At 41.3% G+C, this 15869-nt stretch overlaps 1 protein-coding gene across 2 annotated transcripts in view; it reads right to left on the bottom strand.

The window, feature by feature from the left end:
• Positions 1-619: 619 nt before the first annotated feature.
• The window catches only part of GALNT10 (polypeptide N-acetylgalactosaminyltransferase 10), a 173520-nt gene continuing 158270 nt past the window's right edge, over positions 620-15869 (bottom strand). For both annotated transcript variants that reach the window (XM_072630798.1, XM_072630799.1), the window contains exons 8-12: positions 13771-13878; positions 8485-8706; positions 6573-6689; positions 3338-3487; positions 620-1868 (exon numbers count right to left, since the gene is read on the bottom strand). In XM_072630798.1, coding sequence (XP_072486899.1) covers positions 1701-1868; positions 3338-3487; positions 6573-6689; positions 8485-8706; positions 13771-13878 — 765 coding nt within the window. In that variant the 3' untranslated portion in view covers positions 620-1700. The remainder of the gene's footprint in view (positions 1869-3337; positions 3488-6572; positions 6690-8484; positions 8707-13770; positions 13879-15869) is intronic.

The raw sequence follows: 15869 nt of genomic DNA, 5'->3' as shown, positions 1-15869 counted from the left end.
AACAAGCTCCACAAAAAGTGACTCTCAGTATTTTGGTTGTCATTTGGGTTTAAAGTAAGCCTTCCAGCTTCCTTGTTGACTTCTAGAAGCTAATAATTCACCACTGATTCCATCAGGAGGTAAGCATCCAGGGGGTTGGTTATAGGGCTGGTGAGGTCTTCCTGGAAGCTAGGCCTATGGTTAAATTAGTGGCATCTTTGGGTAAGATTCTAGTGTTCCATTATAACCACAAATTAAGGCCTGTGTCCTGGTGAGCCAAGAGGAAAAAAGGAGCACCTGGGCTAGACTACAGTGCTTGCCATCTAGGAGATATCACCCATCATTGATCACATCTTGGGCAAGAAACTAAGCAATAGTGGTTAAATTGTGAAGTGGAAACACTGGACTTGGAGTAGAAGACTTGGGTTTAGCCAGGCTCTGTCATGTAACACCTATGTAACCACAGGTAAGTCATTCCTAAGTCCCAGTTTCCTTATCTGTAAAAAAGAGATAATACTTGGTTTCTTCCTTTTCATATAAGTGTTATGAAAACACTCTGTTAACACCAAGGCACTAGAGAAATCTGGGTTGTCACTAGTATAGTAAGAAATATGGATACAGTAAAAATAATTACACAGGATTACCATATAAAAATAAATTTACTATAAAAGTTGGATGTTTGAGGGGTGATGGTCAACAAATCAGGGTTGAAGGGGTGTAGAAAATTCTAGGGGAAATGGCAAACAGGCCCCTTTAGCAAATTTCCAAACCTGTATTCATTTGAAAGAGAAAAAATAAAAGCTGGTGGGGACCAATTGTAAATTACAGCCTTGATCCAGGCTGCCTCAGAAGGTCAAGGGCAGGGCAGACAGATGCTCATGATGGGAGGCTGAGCTCCCATTTTGGACAAGCAGATTTAGAGGCAAGGTGCAGCCTACATTATGACCAATATGATATGAAAGCCAAAGGCCAGACCTAAAGCAAGGAAACTATTGTTCTTTCTGGGCCCCTGAAACCATCCCCATCCCATAAATGTTGAAAAAATCATGTAGAACATATGGTCCAATTTAGTTGATGATCTTTACTGTTGTGGTCCCTTTAAATCCCTCCCATCCCAAGACTTTGAGGACTTTCCCATCCTTTCATCTGCATTTTCACCCAGTATTGACCAAATAATTTTTATGAGATCTTCCTTTAACTGGGGGGGTTACGTAGAGATGATGTCAGGTCCTAAAAACTCAGATGTGCTGAGGGAATCACCTGGGAAAGCTTCGATGCCCCACAGGGGCATCTTTCCAGCCCCCCTCCCAAAGCAGCGGCACTCTTTGGGGGAGAAGCACCAGACCTGGCCAGGGTCACTGTTCCTGGGATGGGTGGCTTTGGGTCTGATTTGGAACAAATGGCCATTCTGAGAAGAGTCCATCAATGTCCTTAACCTCAAAAGGAAGAGAGACTGAGGGAATGAGTCCTGCAGCACTGCAAAAATTAAAACTGTCCTTTAGATCCTGTCATCCCTCCACCCCCTCTGGAGATATTCTCTGTGACCTTGTTTTTTAAAAAAATTATTCCTTTAAAAAAATCTCTTTCCTTTACCGGTTAAAAAAAAAATAGTTGCAATATGTGTACATGTGTGTTTAAGGGAGTGTGAGCATATACATATGCATATACACATATATACATATATATATGCACACAGACACACACACATATATTTGCTATGCTTATAGATCAGAGTTCCTGTTGAATTTTTCCAGGACGGTTGAGTTTGTGTACTGAAATATCCATTGCTGCGTGGGAGATGATGGATTGCAGGTGTTCATGAAGACCCTGTGATCACTCTCAGTACAGTCCATGCAGCTACCACTGACGGGATGATATAGAGTCTTGTCCTGGAAAACAAGAGAGATTATAAGACAGAATTTGCTTTACGGAGGACAGCAGGGCAAGGGGGGGACATAACAAATAGTCTACTATCTTCGTAAAGAGAAAGAAAAAGTTTGACTTTCGTCAAACTACAGCCAGGCAGACATATTTCTCGATCTGGTTTTCTAAGCCATTTTGGTGTAGTGGGAAAAACACTGAAAGACGAACCAGGAGACCTGAGCTTCTGGTCCCAGCTCTGCCACCAACTTGTGTGGCCTTAGACTGTCACTTCATCTGTCTTAACCTAATGAGATGACCCTGCTCCTGTCCAACATTGGGACAGTACATTCTGCTCCTACTGATCCTCAGGGAGCTACTGGGAAAGTAAGTCTGATAAGGAATGTGTCTAAAGAATATGACAAGTTCAGTTTCATCCAGTGTTTCAAAGGACATTAGATGAAAAAACCTCTGCTCTTACAAGGCATAGATGTTACCCTGGATAGCTAATCCTTCGACTGGGGACCCTATACTGGAGGTCCCTTACCAGTCCCCCAATCCCCTTTAAATGTATTCATTGTAGTGATGGTTAATCACACCCTTCTTAGGGTCTCTACTCACAGTTAGTGTTACTATGATTAAAGGATGACAGGACCAGCACAAATAATGGTCAGTGACACTGGTAAATATTTTATCGTTTATAGAGTACTAAAGCTCAAGGGGCTATTACTCCCATTTAGAAGGCCAAGAAGGCAAGTGATGTGATCTGAACTCAAGTCTACTCTCCTTCAGCTGATGCAGTTGGACTGTACCCAACATTCCCCATGACAGGTTATCCTCAGGGGGAAAGTTTTGTGGTGATTGCTGTGGGTCTGTTCTCTGACATTACTGTTCACTGCACTAGACGGAGCCAGGGGAGCTTGGCTGGAGGACCTGCCAAGCCACTTGTTAGCTGTATAACCTTGCATAGCTCCTTTTGCTTTTCTGTCTCCCTCACCTTTTACCTCCTTACCTGTAAAATGGGGACCCAGTGTACCTGTACTACCTACCTCAGGGGGACGCTGGGAGACTCCAACAAGACCATGTGGAAAACACTTTGCTCCCTCTTCTGGGAAACCTGTGATGACCAGCTGTATCCCTAGCACTGATAATGACCTTTGTCCTTAGACCTCACATAGTGCTTTGTTTTTCAGAACATAGAGCATGTGAGGTTGCTTATTCTGATTATCTGGCACTCATGCCTTATTGAAAACTTCACGGGGCAGGGATGTCTCCAGTGCCTGGTATAATACTCTGCACACAGCAGGCACTCAATAAAATGTCTCTCATATCATACTGCATTTATAACCATCAAGTCCTGTATTAATCTGATCTATTATCGTTAATGTGATTTTTATAGATGCTTTTCACCAGTTCTATGTATAGCCTAACAATTCTATACAACCCATGCTGACCCCCTGGGGAGGATGGCCAGTAACTACTTAGCTGCTAGTCTTACATTTCCATATTTCCATAGCTGGTTTCCTTTCATGCCATGACAATCATAGAGCGTGACAGGACTGCTATGGGAGATAGTGTCGAAACAAAACTTCTTGGTGTGCTGGGGATCTCCAGGACGGATATCTTCTCTCCAACTGAAGGTAAACACCTGTGGACACACAGCCATAACCATTTTCATTATAATAAGGACAGGAGAAAGAACACCCAAATGTCTTATTTTGCCACTGTGAGCAAGTCCCTGTCATGGAGGTTAGGACTGGGTTTCCTTATAGGGGACAGTAGCAAACTTATTTTTTTCAAGTATAGATAATTCTAAAAATTAAATTTTCTCTTTTATCATGAACTTAAATATCAGCAAACATGAACCATTAAATATGCAAAGATCAGAAAAATAAGATTGTATATGAAACTGAAGCTCTATTACGTTTTTTAAGACAGCCAAACATTTTTTCAAAGACCTGGCAGGTGATTTGCTGGTGGCCATGGAATACAAAGGACAACATCCTGAAGATGCTGGCAGGAAGCTAGAAGCCTCTTAAGAACTAACGGTGGCAAAAAGCTAGAAACAAAGTGGAACAAACTGTGGTATATGAATGTAGTGGAATATTACTGCCCTATAAGAAATGATAACTCTGAAGAATTCAGAGAAACATGGCAACACTTATAAATTGATACAGATTGATCAAGATCAAGGAGAACCTGTGACTCCAATCATATAAATAAAAATAGAACTTAAAGACAGCTAATGATCTCAGACGAATGCAATGATCAGTCTTGGGCCTAGAGGGCAGATGACAGAACCTTCCTCCTTCTCAAAAGAAAAGTGGGGGCCCATGGGATTAGAATGCTACATATACTGTCTAATGTAGCTGATGTGTTGGTTTGTTTGGCCTAACCAAATATATACATAACTTGTGATATTAATACGATCACTGTGCTTCTCAGCTCAATCCTTTAGCATCTTCATCTGTCTTCCAGGACTACACTGATGGTTCCTTCATCATGTTGGCCAGTCACGTCCCTTCTCCCAGACTCATTTTCCTCTATAAGACTGGGGATTGAACTAGAAAATACATAAGGTCTCTTCCAGCTTTCATTTTTAGTTTGAATATTCTATGTGTTATTTTCTAAGGTCCCTTCCAAGGTCTAAGACACCATGCTTCAAATACCACTACATCTGTGAGTTGACCTGGGATTATTTCTCTATTGTCAATCCCTAGTTCCTGCTAGGGATACTTACGCACTCTAGTTTTTTTTTTATTTTTTTATTTTTTTTTTATTTTGTAATGTTTAACAATCACTGCCATACAATTGTGATTTTATCCCCCCCACCTACCCCCCCTCCCCCCCTCCCTCCCCATGACTGCATACAATTCTGTATAGATTCTACATATACTTTCCTATTGAGTATATTTTCACTATAGTCATGCTATGTAGTCAGACTAAGATAAATGAAAGAAATCGTATAACAAATCAGAACATGATACACAAACACATACACATACACAAACATGATCTGCTACAATATATGAGTGACTTCCATATTTCTCTCTCTGAGTGTGGCAGGCATTTTGCCTTGAGATCCTCCATTGGGATTTTTTTTTTTTTTTTGGTAAGAAGTTCTTGTGTTATTACATAAATCTAAGTCTACCAGAAAAAACTCTCACACACTGTGGTTGTTGCTGTGCATAAAGTTCTCCTGGTTCTGCTCCTTTCACTCAGCATCAGGTCATATAAGTCCCCCCAGGCCTCTCTGAAGTCTTCTTGTTCATCATTTCTTATGGCACAATAGTACTCCATTACATTCATATACCATAATTTATTCAGCCATTCCCCAATTGATGGACATCCCCTCGACTTCCAGTTTTTGGCAACTACATAGAGTGCTGCTATAAATATTTTTGTACATGTGGGACCCTTTCCCATTTTTATGATCTCTTGGGGATATAGTCCTAGTAGCGATATTGCTGGGTCAAAGGGTATGCACATTTTTGTAGCCCTTTGGGCATAGTTCCAAATTGCTCTCCAGAATGGTTGGATGCGCTCGCAGCTCCACCAACAATGAATTAGTGTTCCAACTTTCCCACATCCTCTCCAGCATTTATCATTTTCTTGTTCTGTCATGTTTGCCAATCTTATAGGTGTGATGTGGTACCTCAGAGTTGTTTTGATTTGCATCTCTCTAACCAATAGTGATTTAGAGCATTTTTTCATATGATTATAGATAGCCTTAACCTCTTCCTCTGAAAATTGCCTGTTCATATCCTTTGACCATTTATCAATTGGGGAATGACTTTTATGATTATACATTTGGATCAGTTCTCTATATATTCTAGAAATGAGGCCTTTATCCCCGAGCTTAGCTGTAAAAATTCTTTCCCAATTTACTACATCCCTCCGGATTTTGGTTGCATTGGGTTTGGTTGTGCAAAAACTTCTCAGTTTAATGTAATCAAAGTTATCCATTTTGCATTTCATAATGCATTCTATCTCTCCTTTAGTAAAGAATTCTTCCCTTCTCCATAGATCTGACAAATACACTATTCCTTGCTTCTCCAGTTTATTCATGGTATCAATCTTTATACCTAAATCATGTACCCATTTGGACTTCACTCTTGTGTACGGTGTCAGGTATGGGTCTATGCCTAATTTCCGCCACACTGTTATCCAGTTTTCCCAGCAATTTTTGTCAAACAATGAGTTCTTATCCCAGAAGCTGGGGTCCTTGGGTTTATCAAACAGAAGGTTGCTATATTCCTTGCCTACTGCATCTTGAGTACGCACTCTAGTTTTAGACTTTAATTGGTTTAATTATTAGTTTTGTCTTTGCAAATGTACTAAAGCTTTCCTTTTGAAGATATCTAATTGTTCTAATAGGTCAATGCATATACAATTCTGTGGAGTTGAGTCTCTTTCTAGTACCATCAGAGGTGTTAAATCCCTGTTTTCTGTCTGGGGAATTGGTTACTGAATACTGGAGCTGGCTCACAGACTTGTCTTGGGCTCATCTGTGCCCATGTTTAGTATCTGTAATACATTATGGCTCTTCTGTTACCTCTCTCTCTGGGTCCTCCCACTAATTCCCTATCTTTTTCCTCTTCTCCTTCAGGTGGTATTGAGATGGCACTGGAACAGTCACTCAGGTCTCTGGCACTACAGGACTGAAGAAGAGGAATTCTACAGTCTGATGGGAGTTGCCTAGATGTCTGAAGTCCCTGCTCAGGGAGGGTTACCTGTACATTACTCCATGCTGCCTCTGCTCGGCCTTTGACGCAGCTTTCTAATCTCAGAGGGGAACCTGGAGCACCATGTTTTGTGCCTATACACAGCTGGGTGCCTACATTGCGGATCTGAAACAGCAAAGAGAGCTCTGTGAATATGTTGCAAGAGGGCCAAAAGGATCAGTTAAAGCTTTCCAGAATAAATGGAACATGATGACAGGAACTCCAAGGACAGATAGGGGTAAGGGGACCATCAATATGGTTAAGCTTCAAGTTGGTGACTTTAAAGTTTAAGTTATGCTTATGGCACTGTTCTCCACCTCTCATTAAAGGAAAACTCAATTAAATTAGGGTCAAAGAAACTATTTACTTAGCCACTGAACAGATAGCTCTGCAGAGGGAAATGAGAATCTAAGGAATCATCTCACTGTTCTCACATTCCCTAAGGCAGGGGCTCTTAATCTGGGGTCTGTGGATAGATTTCAAGAGAACTTGGATGGAAAAAAAATCACACATTCATTTTTCCTACCTTCTAACCAAAATTTGGCATTTCATTCAACTATGAATTTTAAGAAGTGCCCATTATTCTGAGAATAACTTGTGATATTAATATGATCACTGTGCTTCTCAGCTCAATTCTTTGGCATCTTCATCTGTCTTCACCAGATTGCTAAAAGAGGCCATGACACAAAAAAAGGTTAAGACTCTCTGCCCTGAGGCATCATTTACAGTAGAAAGAGTGGGACTTCTGAGTCTGGGACCTAGCTGCGCTCCTAAGGGGATGTAGGGCCTTGGAGAAGTCACAATTTCTCTGGCCTCAGTGTCTTCCTTTTCAGAAGGTTAGTAGTGATCTAATCACCCAGAGGGAAAGAAATGATTTTTAAGCTCCTTTCCCAATCTAACATACTTTTTCCTGTTATGAAATTTCTAACCCTGAAATTCTTTGTACAGTTATTCCTTCCACATTGTGACTTTCTCCATTAAGGTTTCACTATATTGTGGGTAAGCATAAGAAATTAAATGGTAGTTTTTTGGGAGTTTAGTAGAAGCCACAGAAGATACACAAAGGCTGGCAGATGACACAAAAAGAGTTTAGAAACTCAGAAATGCAAACATATATTACTGTAAAATATCAACATATTTTATCTTTTAATACCATAAATATACCCAACTTTTACAGTAAGATACTGTAAACACCCCATAAAGAAAAAGAAAAAATTCAAACTTCTTCTCTGGTATGAAGGGAAGGCCAAAAAATTTAATGAGGATTTTCCAGATCGAGGGGGTGCTGTGCCCTTAACCCCTGCAAAGTGGAAGGTATAACTGTGCTATGGTCTAAGGACCTTTCAAGGTCTAATGTCCTATGATTTTATTGCTTACTTAGTGCCTATGTATCTAGCATTGTATCCAACGTGGGAAATGTAAGACAGAGCCCCTGCCCTCAAGAAGCTTCTAACTGTGCTTTTATTTCTACAATATTTACACATACACATCATCTAATCAACTACTTTTCTTCCCAGGTAATCCTTAGGAGGAAAGGAAAAGAAAGTAACAGTACCATTTTATAGACTGGAGAAAGTGAGGCCCAGAAAAGTTGGGCACATTGCTCTAGATTCCATGGCCAGGATTAGGACTAGGTGACTGCTTCACCTAGTGAATATGTGACTCTCTACCAAGAGCAAGACTGGTAAGTTATATAACCAAATTAAATTAGGCAGATTGGCTTGCCCTTTGACAACTTCCTTATGACCTGTTTGTTAGACCTTAGTCACCACTTCATTGAGTGTCAATGGCCCTATCTCTAAAATAGGTACCTAAGTAGCAAGGATGGAGGTGGGAGGGAAGAGTCTTTCCACTGAGCTCTCAATGAAATAAGAAACAGAAGAAACACTCTCTTTTTCCTCCTTCACTCCTCAAAACCCACCTCTCCCCAGGCTGCTGCTGGGGGCTCCACTGGAGGATAAAACCTGGGCAGATCCCAGGCAATTTCAGTCATGAACCACTTGAAGCTTTTGCAGTTGAGGTGGTTTCGGAGATCCTTTTGGGCAGTGACGTCCCCTGTGGAGAGATGGCGGTACTCTGGAAGGCGCTGGTAAATGTATTCTGCATACTCATCCATCCACACCTCTGCTACTCGTTTCAGATTCTTGGGGAAGAGAGGGAGAAGGAAGAGGATAGTTAGGCTCTTGGTGGAGCGAAGATGGAGCTGGCCCAAACTGACATTCTCAATTTGCAGAATCCATGGTGAGATCACAAGAGTTAACCTTATCCTGAGAAGCAGCCCAGAAAGAGCATTGGCCTCAGAGTAGGAAGATCTGAGCGTCTATCCCAGTAACAGCTGTTTGATCTTGTAGAAATCATTTCATCTTTCTAAGCTTCTGCCTGCTCATCTGTAAAATGGGATAATACCTGAACTACCTATTTCTACTTGTGAGGAAAATGCATTGTAAGTCACAGGGTGCTATAGGAAAGATGAACTATTATTAATATCCAACTACTTCAGTGCTGTTACTTCAGGGAAGCTGGAAGGTCTTAAAGTATTCTTTCCCACATTCTAGCTAATTTCTAAAATTTCACTGTTGGATCATTATCCTTTTATCTTAGGGCTATGATCTCTGTAACAAAACTCCCCAACAGTTTTAGTTAGTGTGAAAGGAGGAGATGAGGCAAGGCAGTTTGAAATAGTGTATAAAAGGGAGAGCAAATGAGGGCACTGAGCACCTGTGCGAGATTATGTGAGATAGAGAGAGAGAGAGAAAGAGAGAAAGAGAGAGAGAGAGATAGAGAGACAGAGAGACAGAGAGAGAGGATAGAGGAGAGATGGGGGAAACAGGAGAGAGTTGGGAGAGAGGGAGAAAGGAGAGAGAAATATGAGGTAACAGAAAAGGATTTCTGAACTGGGAGGCTAGGGACATCAAGGACAAATAGAACAAAATCAGAGTCACAGCAATTATAACTGAGAGGGACTTTAAAATATAGAGTGTAGGATGTCAGAGCTTAAAGAGGCACTTGAGACTACCTAATTTTCTAATTTGATAGAGAAAAGGGAATCCCTCAGAGATAAAGTGATTTACCCAAAGTCACAACACTCTTTAGTGGCTGAGCTGGGACTAGAACTCAAAGACAATCCAATTCAGCAGTTCAAATATTTGCTTAGTGGCTACTATGTACAGAAAACGATCTCCACTCTTCCACCATACTGTTCTATCTTCTACTAAAATGGGATTCCACTCTCCAAGATGCATGGTGTTTCAAATCTTAAGAACCACTCAGAAAATTCTAACACAGTATATAGGGGTGGAGGAGGAAAGATAATCTGTAAATCTGATTAGAATAAACATTTAAAAAATTCTAGGCTCCTATTAAGTGGGCAAGCACAGCTAAAATCCCATTGTAAAGTCAGCAGGAAGAGTCAGCTTCCTGGATCCTTGTGGTTTTGCAAGATTTAACATAATGAGCATAGGTATAGCCTCCAAAGATTGAAGGAAAGAGTTTATGGGGCATATTTTAAGTCACTAGCCAGATTTAAACTTGAAAGCAATATGCTAATCCAGGTTAGGTAAAATAAGGGGAAACCCCGCGGCCTAAATTTTACTTCAGGACATTGGAGGATAGCTAGGTGGAGAAGAAACGATGGGAGCCTTCGATGTCACTTGGAAGAGAGATTACACTTGTTCTATGTGATCCTAGTGAGAACTAGAAACAGTGGATAGAAGTCAAAGGAATATAGATTTCAAAGAAAAAAAAACTTGCTAAAACCTAGAGCTGCCCCAAACTGAAATGGGTTCCCTGAAGAGATGGTAGATAGCCTCTCTGTGAGTTTCTTTAGTCACAGGTTGGATGACCACTTGTCAACATGTTGTATAGGGATTTCCTGCTTAAGGAAGAGTTGGATTATGTCTTCCAACATCTAAGCCTGAGATGTGGCAAGTCTATACTCTGAGGCCTCTTCTAGTGCTAATATTCTATGATTGTACAGGAGAATTGGCAGTAGGAGTTGTTAAACAAGGGAACTGACAGGTGGTAGGATCTTCTTTAAAAATGAGACCTTATCTGATTGGAATGGATGGCCCCTAAGATGTCACCCTTGGTTGAAGTTTCTTGCTTCCATGAAAGCTCCATTTTTCCTTTGGGTGAAGGTGATCTTTCACTTGCCAGATTTCTTCTGAGAGCCACATGCTTGGACCTTGTCTTCATTTTTAGAACCTCAGACTTCCTGAAGGAAGGGGTATTGGGAGACAGCTAGTCCAACCTGTAGTTGACCAGGAACCCCTTGGACCACATCCCTTAGAAATAGTCATGCGACCTGTTGTACTTAAAGACCTTCAGAAGTGAAGAGCCCATTACTCTCTGGGAGAAGCTCATTTCACCTGCGGAAAGTTCTACTCAGCAAGTTTTCCCCTACTATAAGCAGGAATTCGCCTCCTGCAACTTAAATGGGGGTTTCCTTATGAACAGGGTCTATGTTGTAGTTCCGTTGGTATGCCTAGAACCCAGCACAATAACCTGCCTACAGGTAGTACCAAATAAATACTGGATGAAACAAACTGAATTGGAATGCTCTCAAAGGGAGTGCTGCCTGATAACACGGAGAGAGACTAGATGGCCTCTTCAGGTCCCTTATGAATGGGGTGTTCTATTCTAAAATCTCAGTTGGCCTTGGATGATGAATGAATCTAACGGATTTCTTCAGTGGCTGGGGCGGTCACTATATTCTTATATCACTAGAGGGTGCTAAAGCATTTCTACTGGATAAAAAGGTATTTGGGAGAACAGTGGTAATCTGAGTTTGACCAAACTAACTCCATTGCCAGAGAGCAAAGTGACCTGTGGGAGGCCCTCACTCTAGGATTCCTGGTATTTTATCTTACGCCTCATGGACAGATAGTTATGCTGGACCCTGGGGGGGAAGGGTGGGGGAGAAGGGAATAGGGAAGGCCCTGGCTAGGCAATAATGAAACCTCCCTCTGCCATGGCGCTTGGCCAGCTATGAGACAGAAGTTGTTCTTCAGGAACTGCAAAAGGGGGAAATTACCTGGAGCCTCCTCTTTGGGTAAAGCAAGTAGGTCAGTAAAGCCTAGATTTTTATCTGGTCCTGGGGCCACTCAGGGAGAATAATGAACGACTTCCATTCCCACAGCTCTTTATAAAGTAATTCCCTTGGAAATCTTGTGAGATAGGTAGTACAATTATTATCTCCATTTTACAGGTGAGGAAACGGCAATGACATACTTGCCTATGGTCACCCAAATGACCTGACCCTTGGTAACGGCACTAGAATGATAGCTATGTCTTCCAAGTCCCACTCCAGGGCTCTTCTCTTCCCACTACACCATGGGGCCTTTCAGTAATTACAGCTCACACTTCAAGGGTTTTACACACACACGCACACATACACACACATACACATACACATACACACATACACACGCGCGCGCGCGCCAGGTTGTGTAAGTATCTCAGAAATCACCTAGTTTAACCTATCTGAGAAAAAAATCTTCACAACATCCCTGACAAGTAGAGGCAGCTGGGTGGCACAGTGGATAGAGTGCTAGACTTGGGAATTAGATCTGAGTTCAAATCTGACCTCAGACACATTAGCTGTAACCATGGGCTTCAGTTTAGTCTGAGGGTACCTATCTGCCTCAGTTGCCTCATCTGTAGAGTGGAAATAATAGCATTTACCTTGCAGTATTGTTGTGAGGATAAAATGAAAATATTTGTAAGTACTTTGTAAACTTTAGAATGCTATATAAATATTAGTTATTATTATTATTCATCCAAATTATGTTTCAAAACTTTCAGAGATGGGGAACTCACTACATCCTCAGGCAGCCCATTCCATTTTGGGAGAGTTCTGATTCTTAGGGAGTTTGTTCATATGTTGTGTGGAGGTTATAAAGAAACCAATTTTAACTCCCTATAAGGAAAGTGAGGTTCATAAAGCGGAGGAACTTGCTCAAGGACATGGCTATACTGAGTGATGTTGCTGGGGAATCAAGTCCAGGACATTCTGACGCCCAGCCCAGGAGCTCAGTCTGTACTTACAAATACCATAATGCCTTCAGCACTCCCCATCACTCCAGTGCACCAAGACAGTCAAGTGAACACTTCTATACCTCTTACTTGTCCTACTCTGACTGAATGAGTTTAAACCCCTTCCCCTTCATCTGCTTTTGATGTCCATAGGCCATAGTATCTACAGCTAAATGGAGTCTTAGAGGTTAGTCCAATCTCCTCATTTTACAGGGAAATTGGGGCCCACAAAAGGGAAGTAATTTTACAGAATCATAGAACCAAAGAATTAGAAGGGACTGAAGGGGTCACAGAGACCAAACTGTTAACTGAACAAGAATACTTTTTGAAATATCTGGCTATGTTCATCCTCCATTTGTTTTCCCTAGGTACCTGGGGGAAGAAGCCACCTTAGGTTACCTCTGGATCAAGCAGGAAATGACTCTTCCATATGTCAGCCCTTCAAGTACTTGAAGATGGCCATCATATCCTTACTAACTCTTTTCCACTAAGTACCCCTTATGGAGAGCCTCTTCAGTCCCCCTGACTAAACTGATCCCTCTCCACTGAACACTCCCCAGCTTTCTAAAATGTGGCCCCCAGAAGAGAATCCATAGCTCTAGATACTATCTGACCAGGAAACAGTCCATCATTCCTTCTGCCTGCCTCCTCACATTGCTGACTCCTATTGAATTTGCAGTCCACAGAAATCCCCCGATTTTTTCATACAAACTCTGGCTCAGTCATGCCTTTTAAAATTGTACTTGTGAAATTGCTTCTTTGAAGTCAACTGCAGGTTTTACATTGGCTTCTATGAAATATCATCTTAATAGATTTTGCCCTGCAATCTAGCCTGTCAAGTTCCCTTTGGATTCAAGCTCTGTCATCAACCTTGGTCCAACTGGTGTGAACATTTGTAGGGAGATTTAAGATCTGAAGAAAATCTTAAGGTGAGCTGTGGTCTTTTCTAGGGCCAAGCTGGGCTAAGCTCAGACCTGAGGGAATTCTTAGGAAAGTGGGCTCTACAAAATAGAGACTCATGGTTCTATATATAATCCTCATTTTTTCTGTTATAGATATGGAAATGCTCATTTTATTTGTTTTTGGTTTTTTGTTAAGTTCAGAATAAAACAAAATTCAGGGGAAATTTACTCCCTCCTACCCTGGGCTTCTCCTGGCAAAGCCAACATCTTACCCGGGCCAGGCTGACTCCTGTGGGGATCTTGTAGGGGATATATTTTCTGTAGATGTGACCCACTCTGGAGCAGGGAATGTCTTCCATTCGGCCTCCACACATCCACACCTATGAGAGAGGGAAGGGGGAAGGAGGAGAAGGGAAGACAGAGTAGAGACATAAAATATGAATCCCTGGATGAGATTCCCAATTACCAGTTCATTTTTTAAATCTTTCCCAGAACTTGGTGTGGCTTAGAAGTCTAGAAGATTTCCTACAGAGGCAGCACTAGCCTAGATTTTTATGTTGAAATTCAGAGAGCAACATTCTGAGAGCCACAGCAATCTACTGCTTGGAAAAGGCCTCCTTCTAGCTTTGCAGGTCTAATGTTTTCCGAACAGAGGCCAAACCATGAGCCTCTCTGGCAGGCACACTCTCTTAAGTAAATGAAAACCAAAGTTAGTATACTGAAAAAAGGTGATCCACAGGATTTCAGTAAGTACTGATGCATATATTTACTATGTTAGCCCCATATATATTTTTTTTAATTTGGAGGCAACTGGGGTTGAGTAACATGCCCAGGGTCATACAGCTTGTGTTTGCGGTTGGACTTGAACTCAGGTCCTGATGACTCCAGGGTCACTGCTCTATCCACTGTGCCACCTTGCTGCCTCACCTCCATAAATTCTTTATGAAAATGTTATACACATTTATTAAGGGTATCCCTGATAATTAAAAGAGCATAGATATGCTTTCAATTTTTCTAAAGCAGATCAAAATTTCACAGTTATGTAACTGACTTCAACGTATAGAAGATATACAGGAGCCTGTTTCGTTTATTATTTAAAAAGGTACTTGATTCAGTGGAACAAATGTGGCTCTCAAGTATTTCCTCCAAAAAAGTGTCTGCCAGGCACATGTTAGGAAGAAATTCTTTGATACAACAGCAAAGATAACTTTGTTCAATGACCCTAAGAAAATCAAGATTGGGTGAGGCATAAAAAGGGAAATATCCTTGCTAAAGGCATTTATCACTATCATGAAGGCCATCTAGTGCAGTGATGAAAATGAGGTGAAAGAGGTATTCCCTGTGAAGATGAAATCTCAATCTCCAGTTCCTCCTGTTTCTGGATGACATTTTGTTTATTGCCTCAAACCCCAAAATACTACAGTACTTCCTTAGATTCTGAACCACTTAAAAGAGGTTAGCCAGACAGCCTGAATAAGTAGAAATGAGTGGTTAAGGATGCTTGTTGTCTATGCTATGACAGACTATGGGACCAATAACTTACTGGGTTAAACCATTAATATGTATATAAAGGATAGATGCCACAGATGAAGAATGAGCTGGGCTCAGAATGTATTTGGGAACTTCTGCAGTGTTTTCAACCATCCTAAGCCTGCCCCTGAAACACAAACCTGTGTTTTTAACACCATTATTCTTCTGACAATATTGCATAGCTACCAATCATGGGACACTACAGTCTCTGAAGAATCAATTTTGTGGGTGACCTGAAAGGCAAGGAGAATCATATGGTGGGCATAAATACACTACAGCACGAAATGGCATAAAAGATTTCATTCAGGAAATGATGACTGGAAAAGGAGGTAGGTTGGTTATGTAGTAAAGGGATGAGATAGGAAACTCAAGCGCCCCACTGGTAACCAAAGCATGTTAAAAAGGCTTAGAAGGCTCCTACAGTGCCTTGTTTGGAGCACTTGTGGCCAATTTTTTGGAGGACATGGGCAAGAGAAGCATAGGATGAGAAAGTATGGATGGCTTACTAAATGCTTATTGATTGATAGATGGATGTGTTGCCTTTCTGAACTACTGGAAGAAGTATCCGCAATGATCACCTTATAGATCCACTGAAATTCTGACATATTAGAAAAAGGGGAGGATCAAAGGAGGGAAAGGTCTGTTCAGGGTGATGAAAATGGAAGACAGTAAGAAGTCAGAACCACTTAATTTCTTATTTTGCTCCCATTTTCTTTGCTAAGGAAAGTAGTCCTTGGATTGGAAAGGACAGAGCAAAAATGGTTAACAGGGAATTTAAATCCAAGATAAGAACCCAATTGCCCTCAATGACTTCAAGTCACCAGGCTTGAGTGAACTATAT

This window comes from Notamacropus eugenii, chromosome 1 (genome assembly GCF_028372415.1).
Source record: "Notamacropus eugenii isolate mMacEug1 chromosome 1, mMacEug1.pri_v2, whole genome shotgun sequence".
NCBI lineage: Eukaryota > Metazoa > Chordata > Mammalia > Diprotodontia > Macropodidae > Notamacropus > Notamacropus eugenii.
This window is presented reverse-complemented; position numbering and strand designations above follow the sequence as displayed.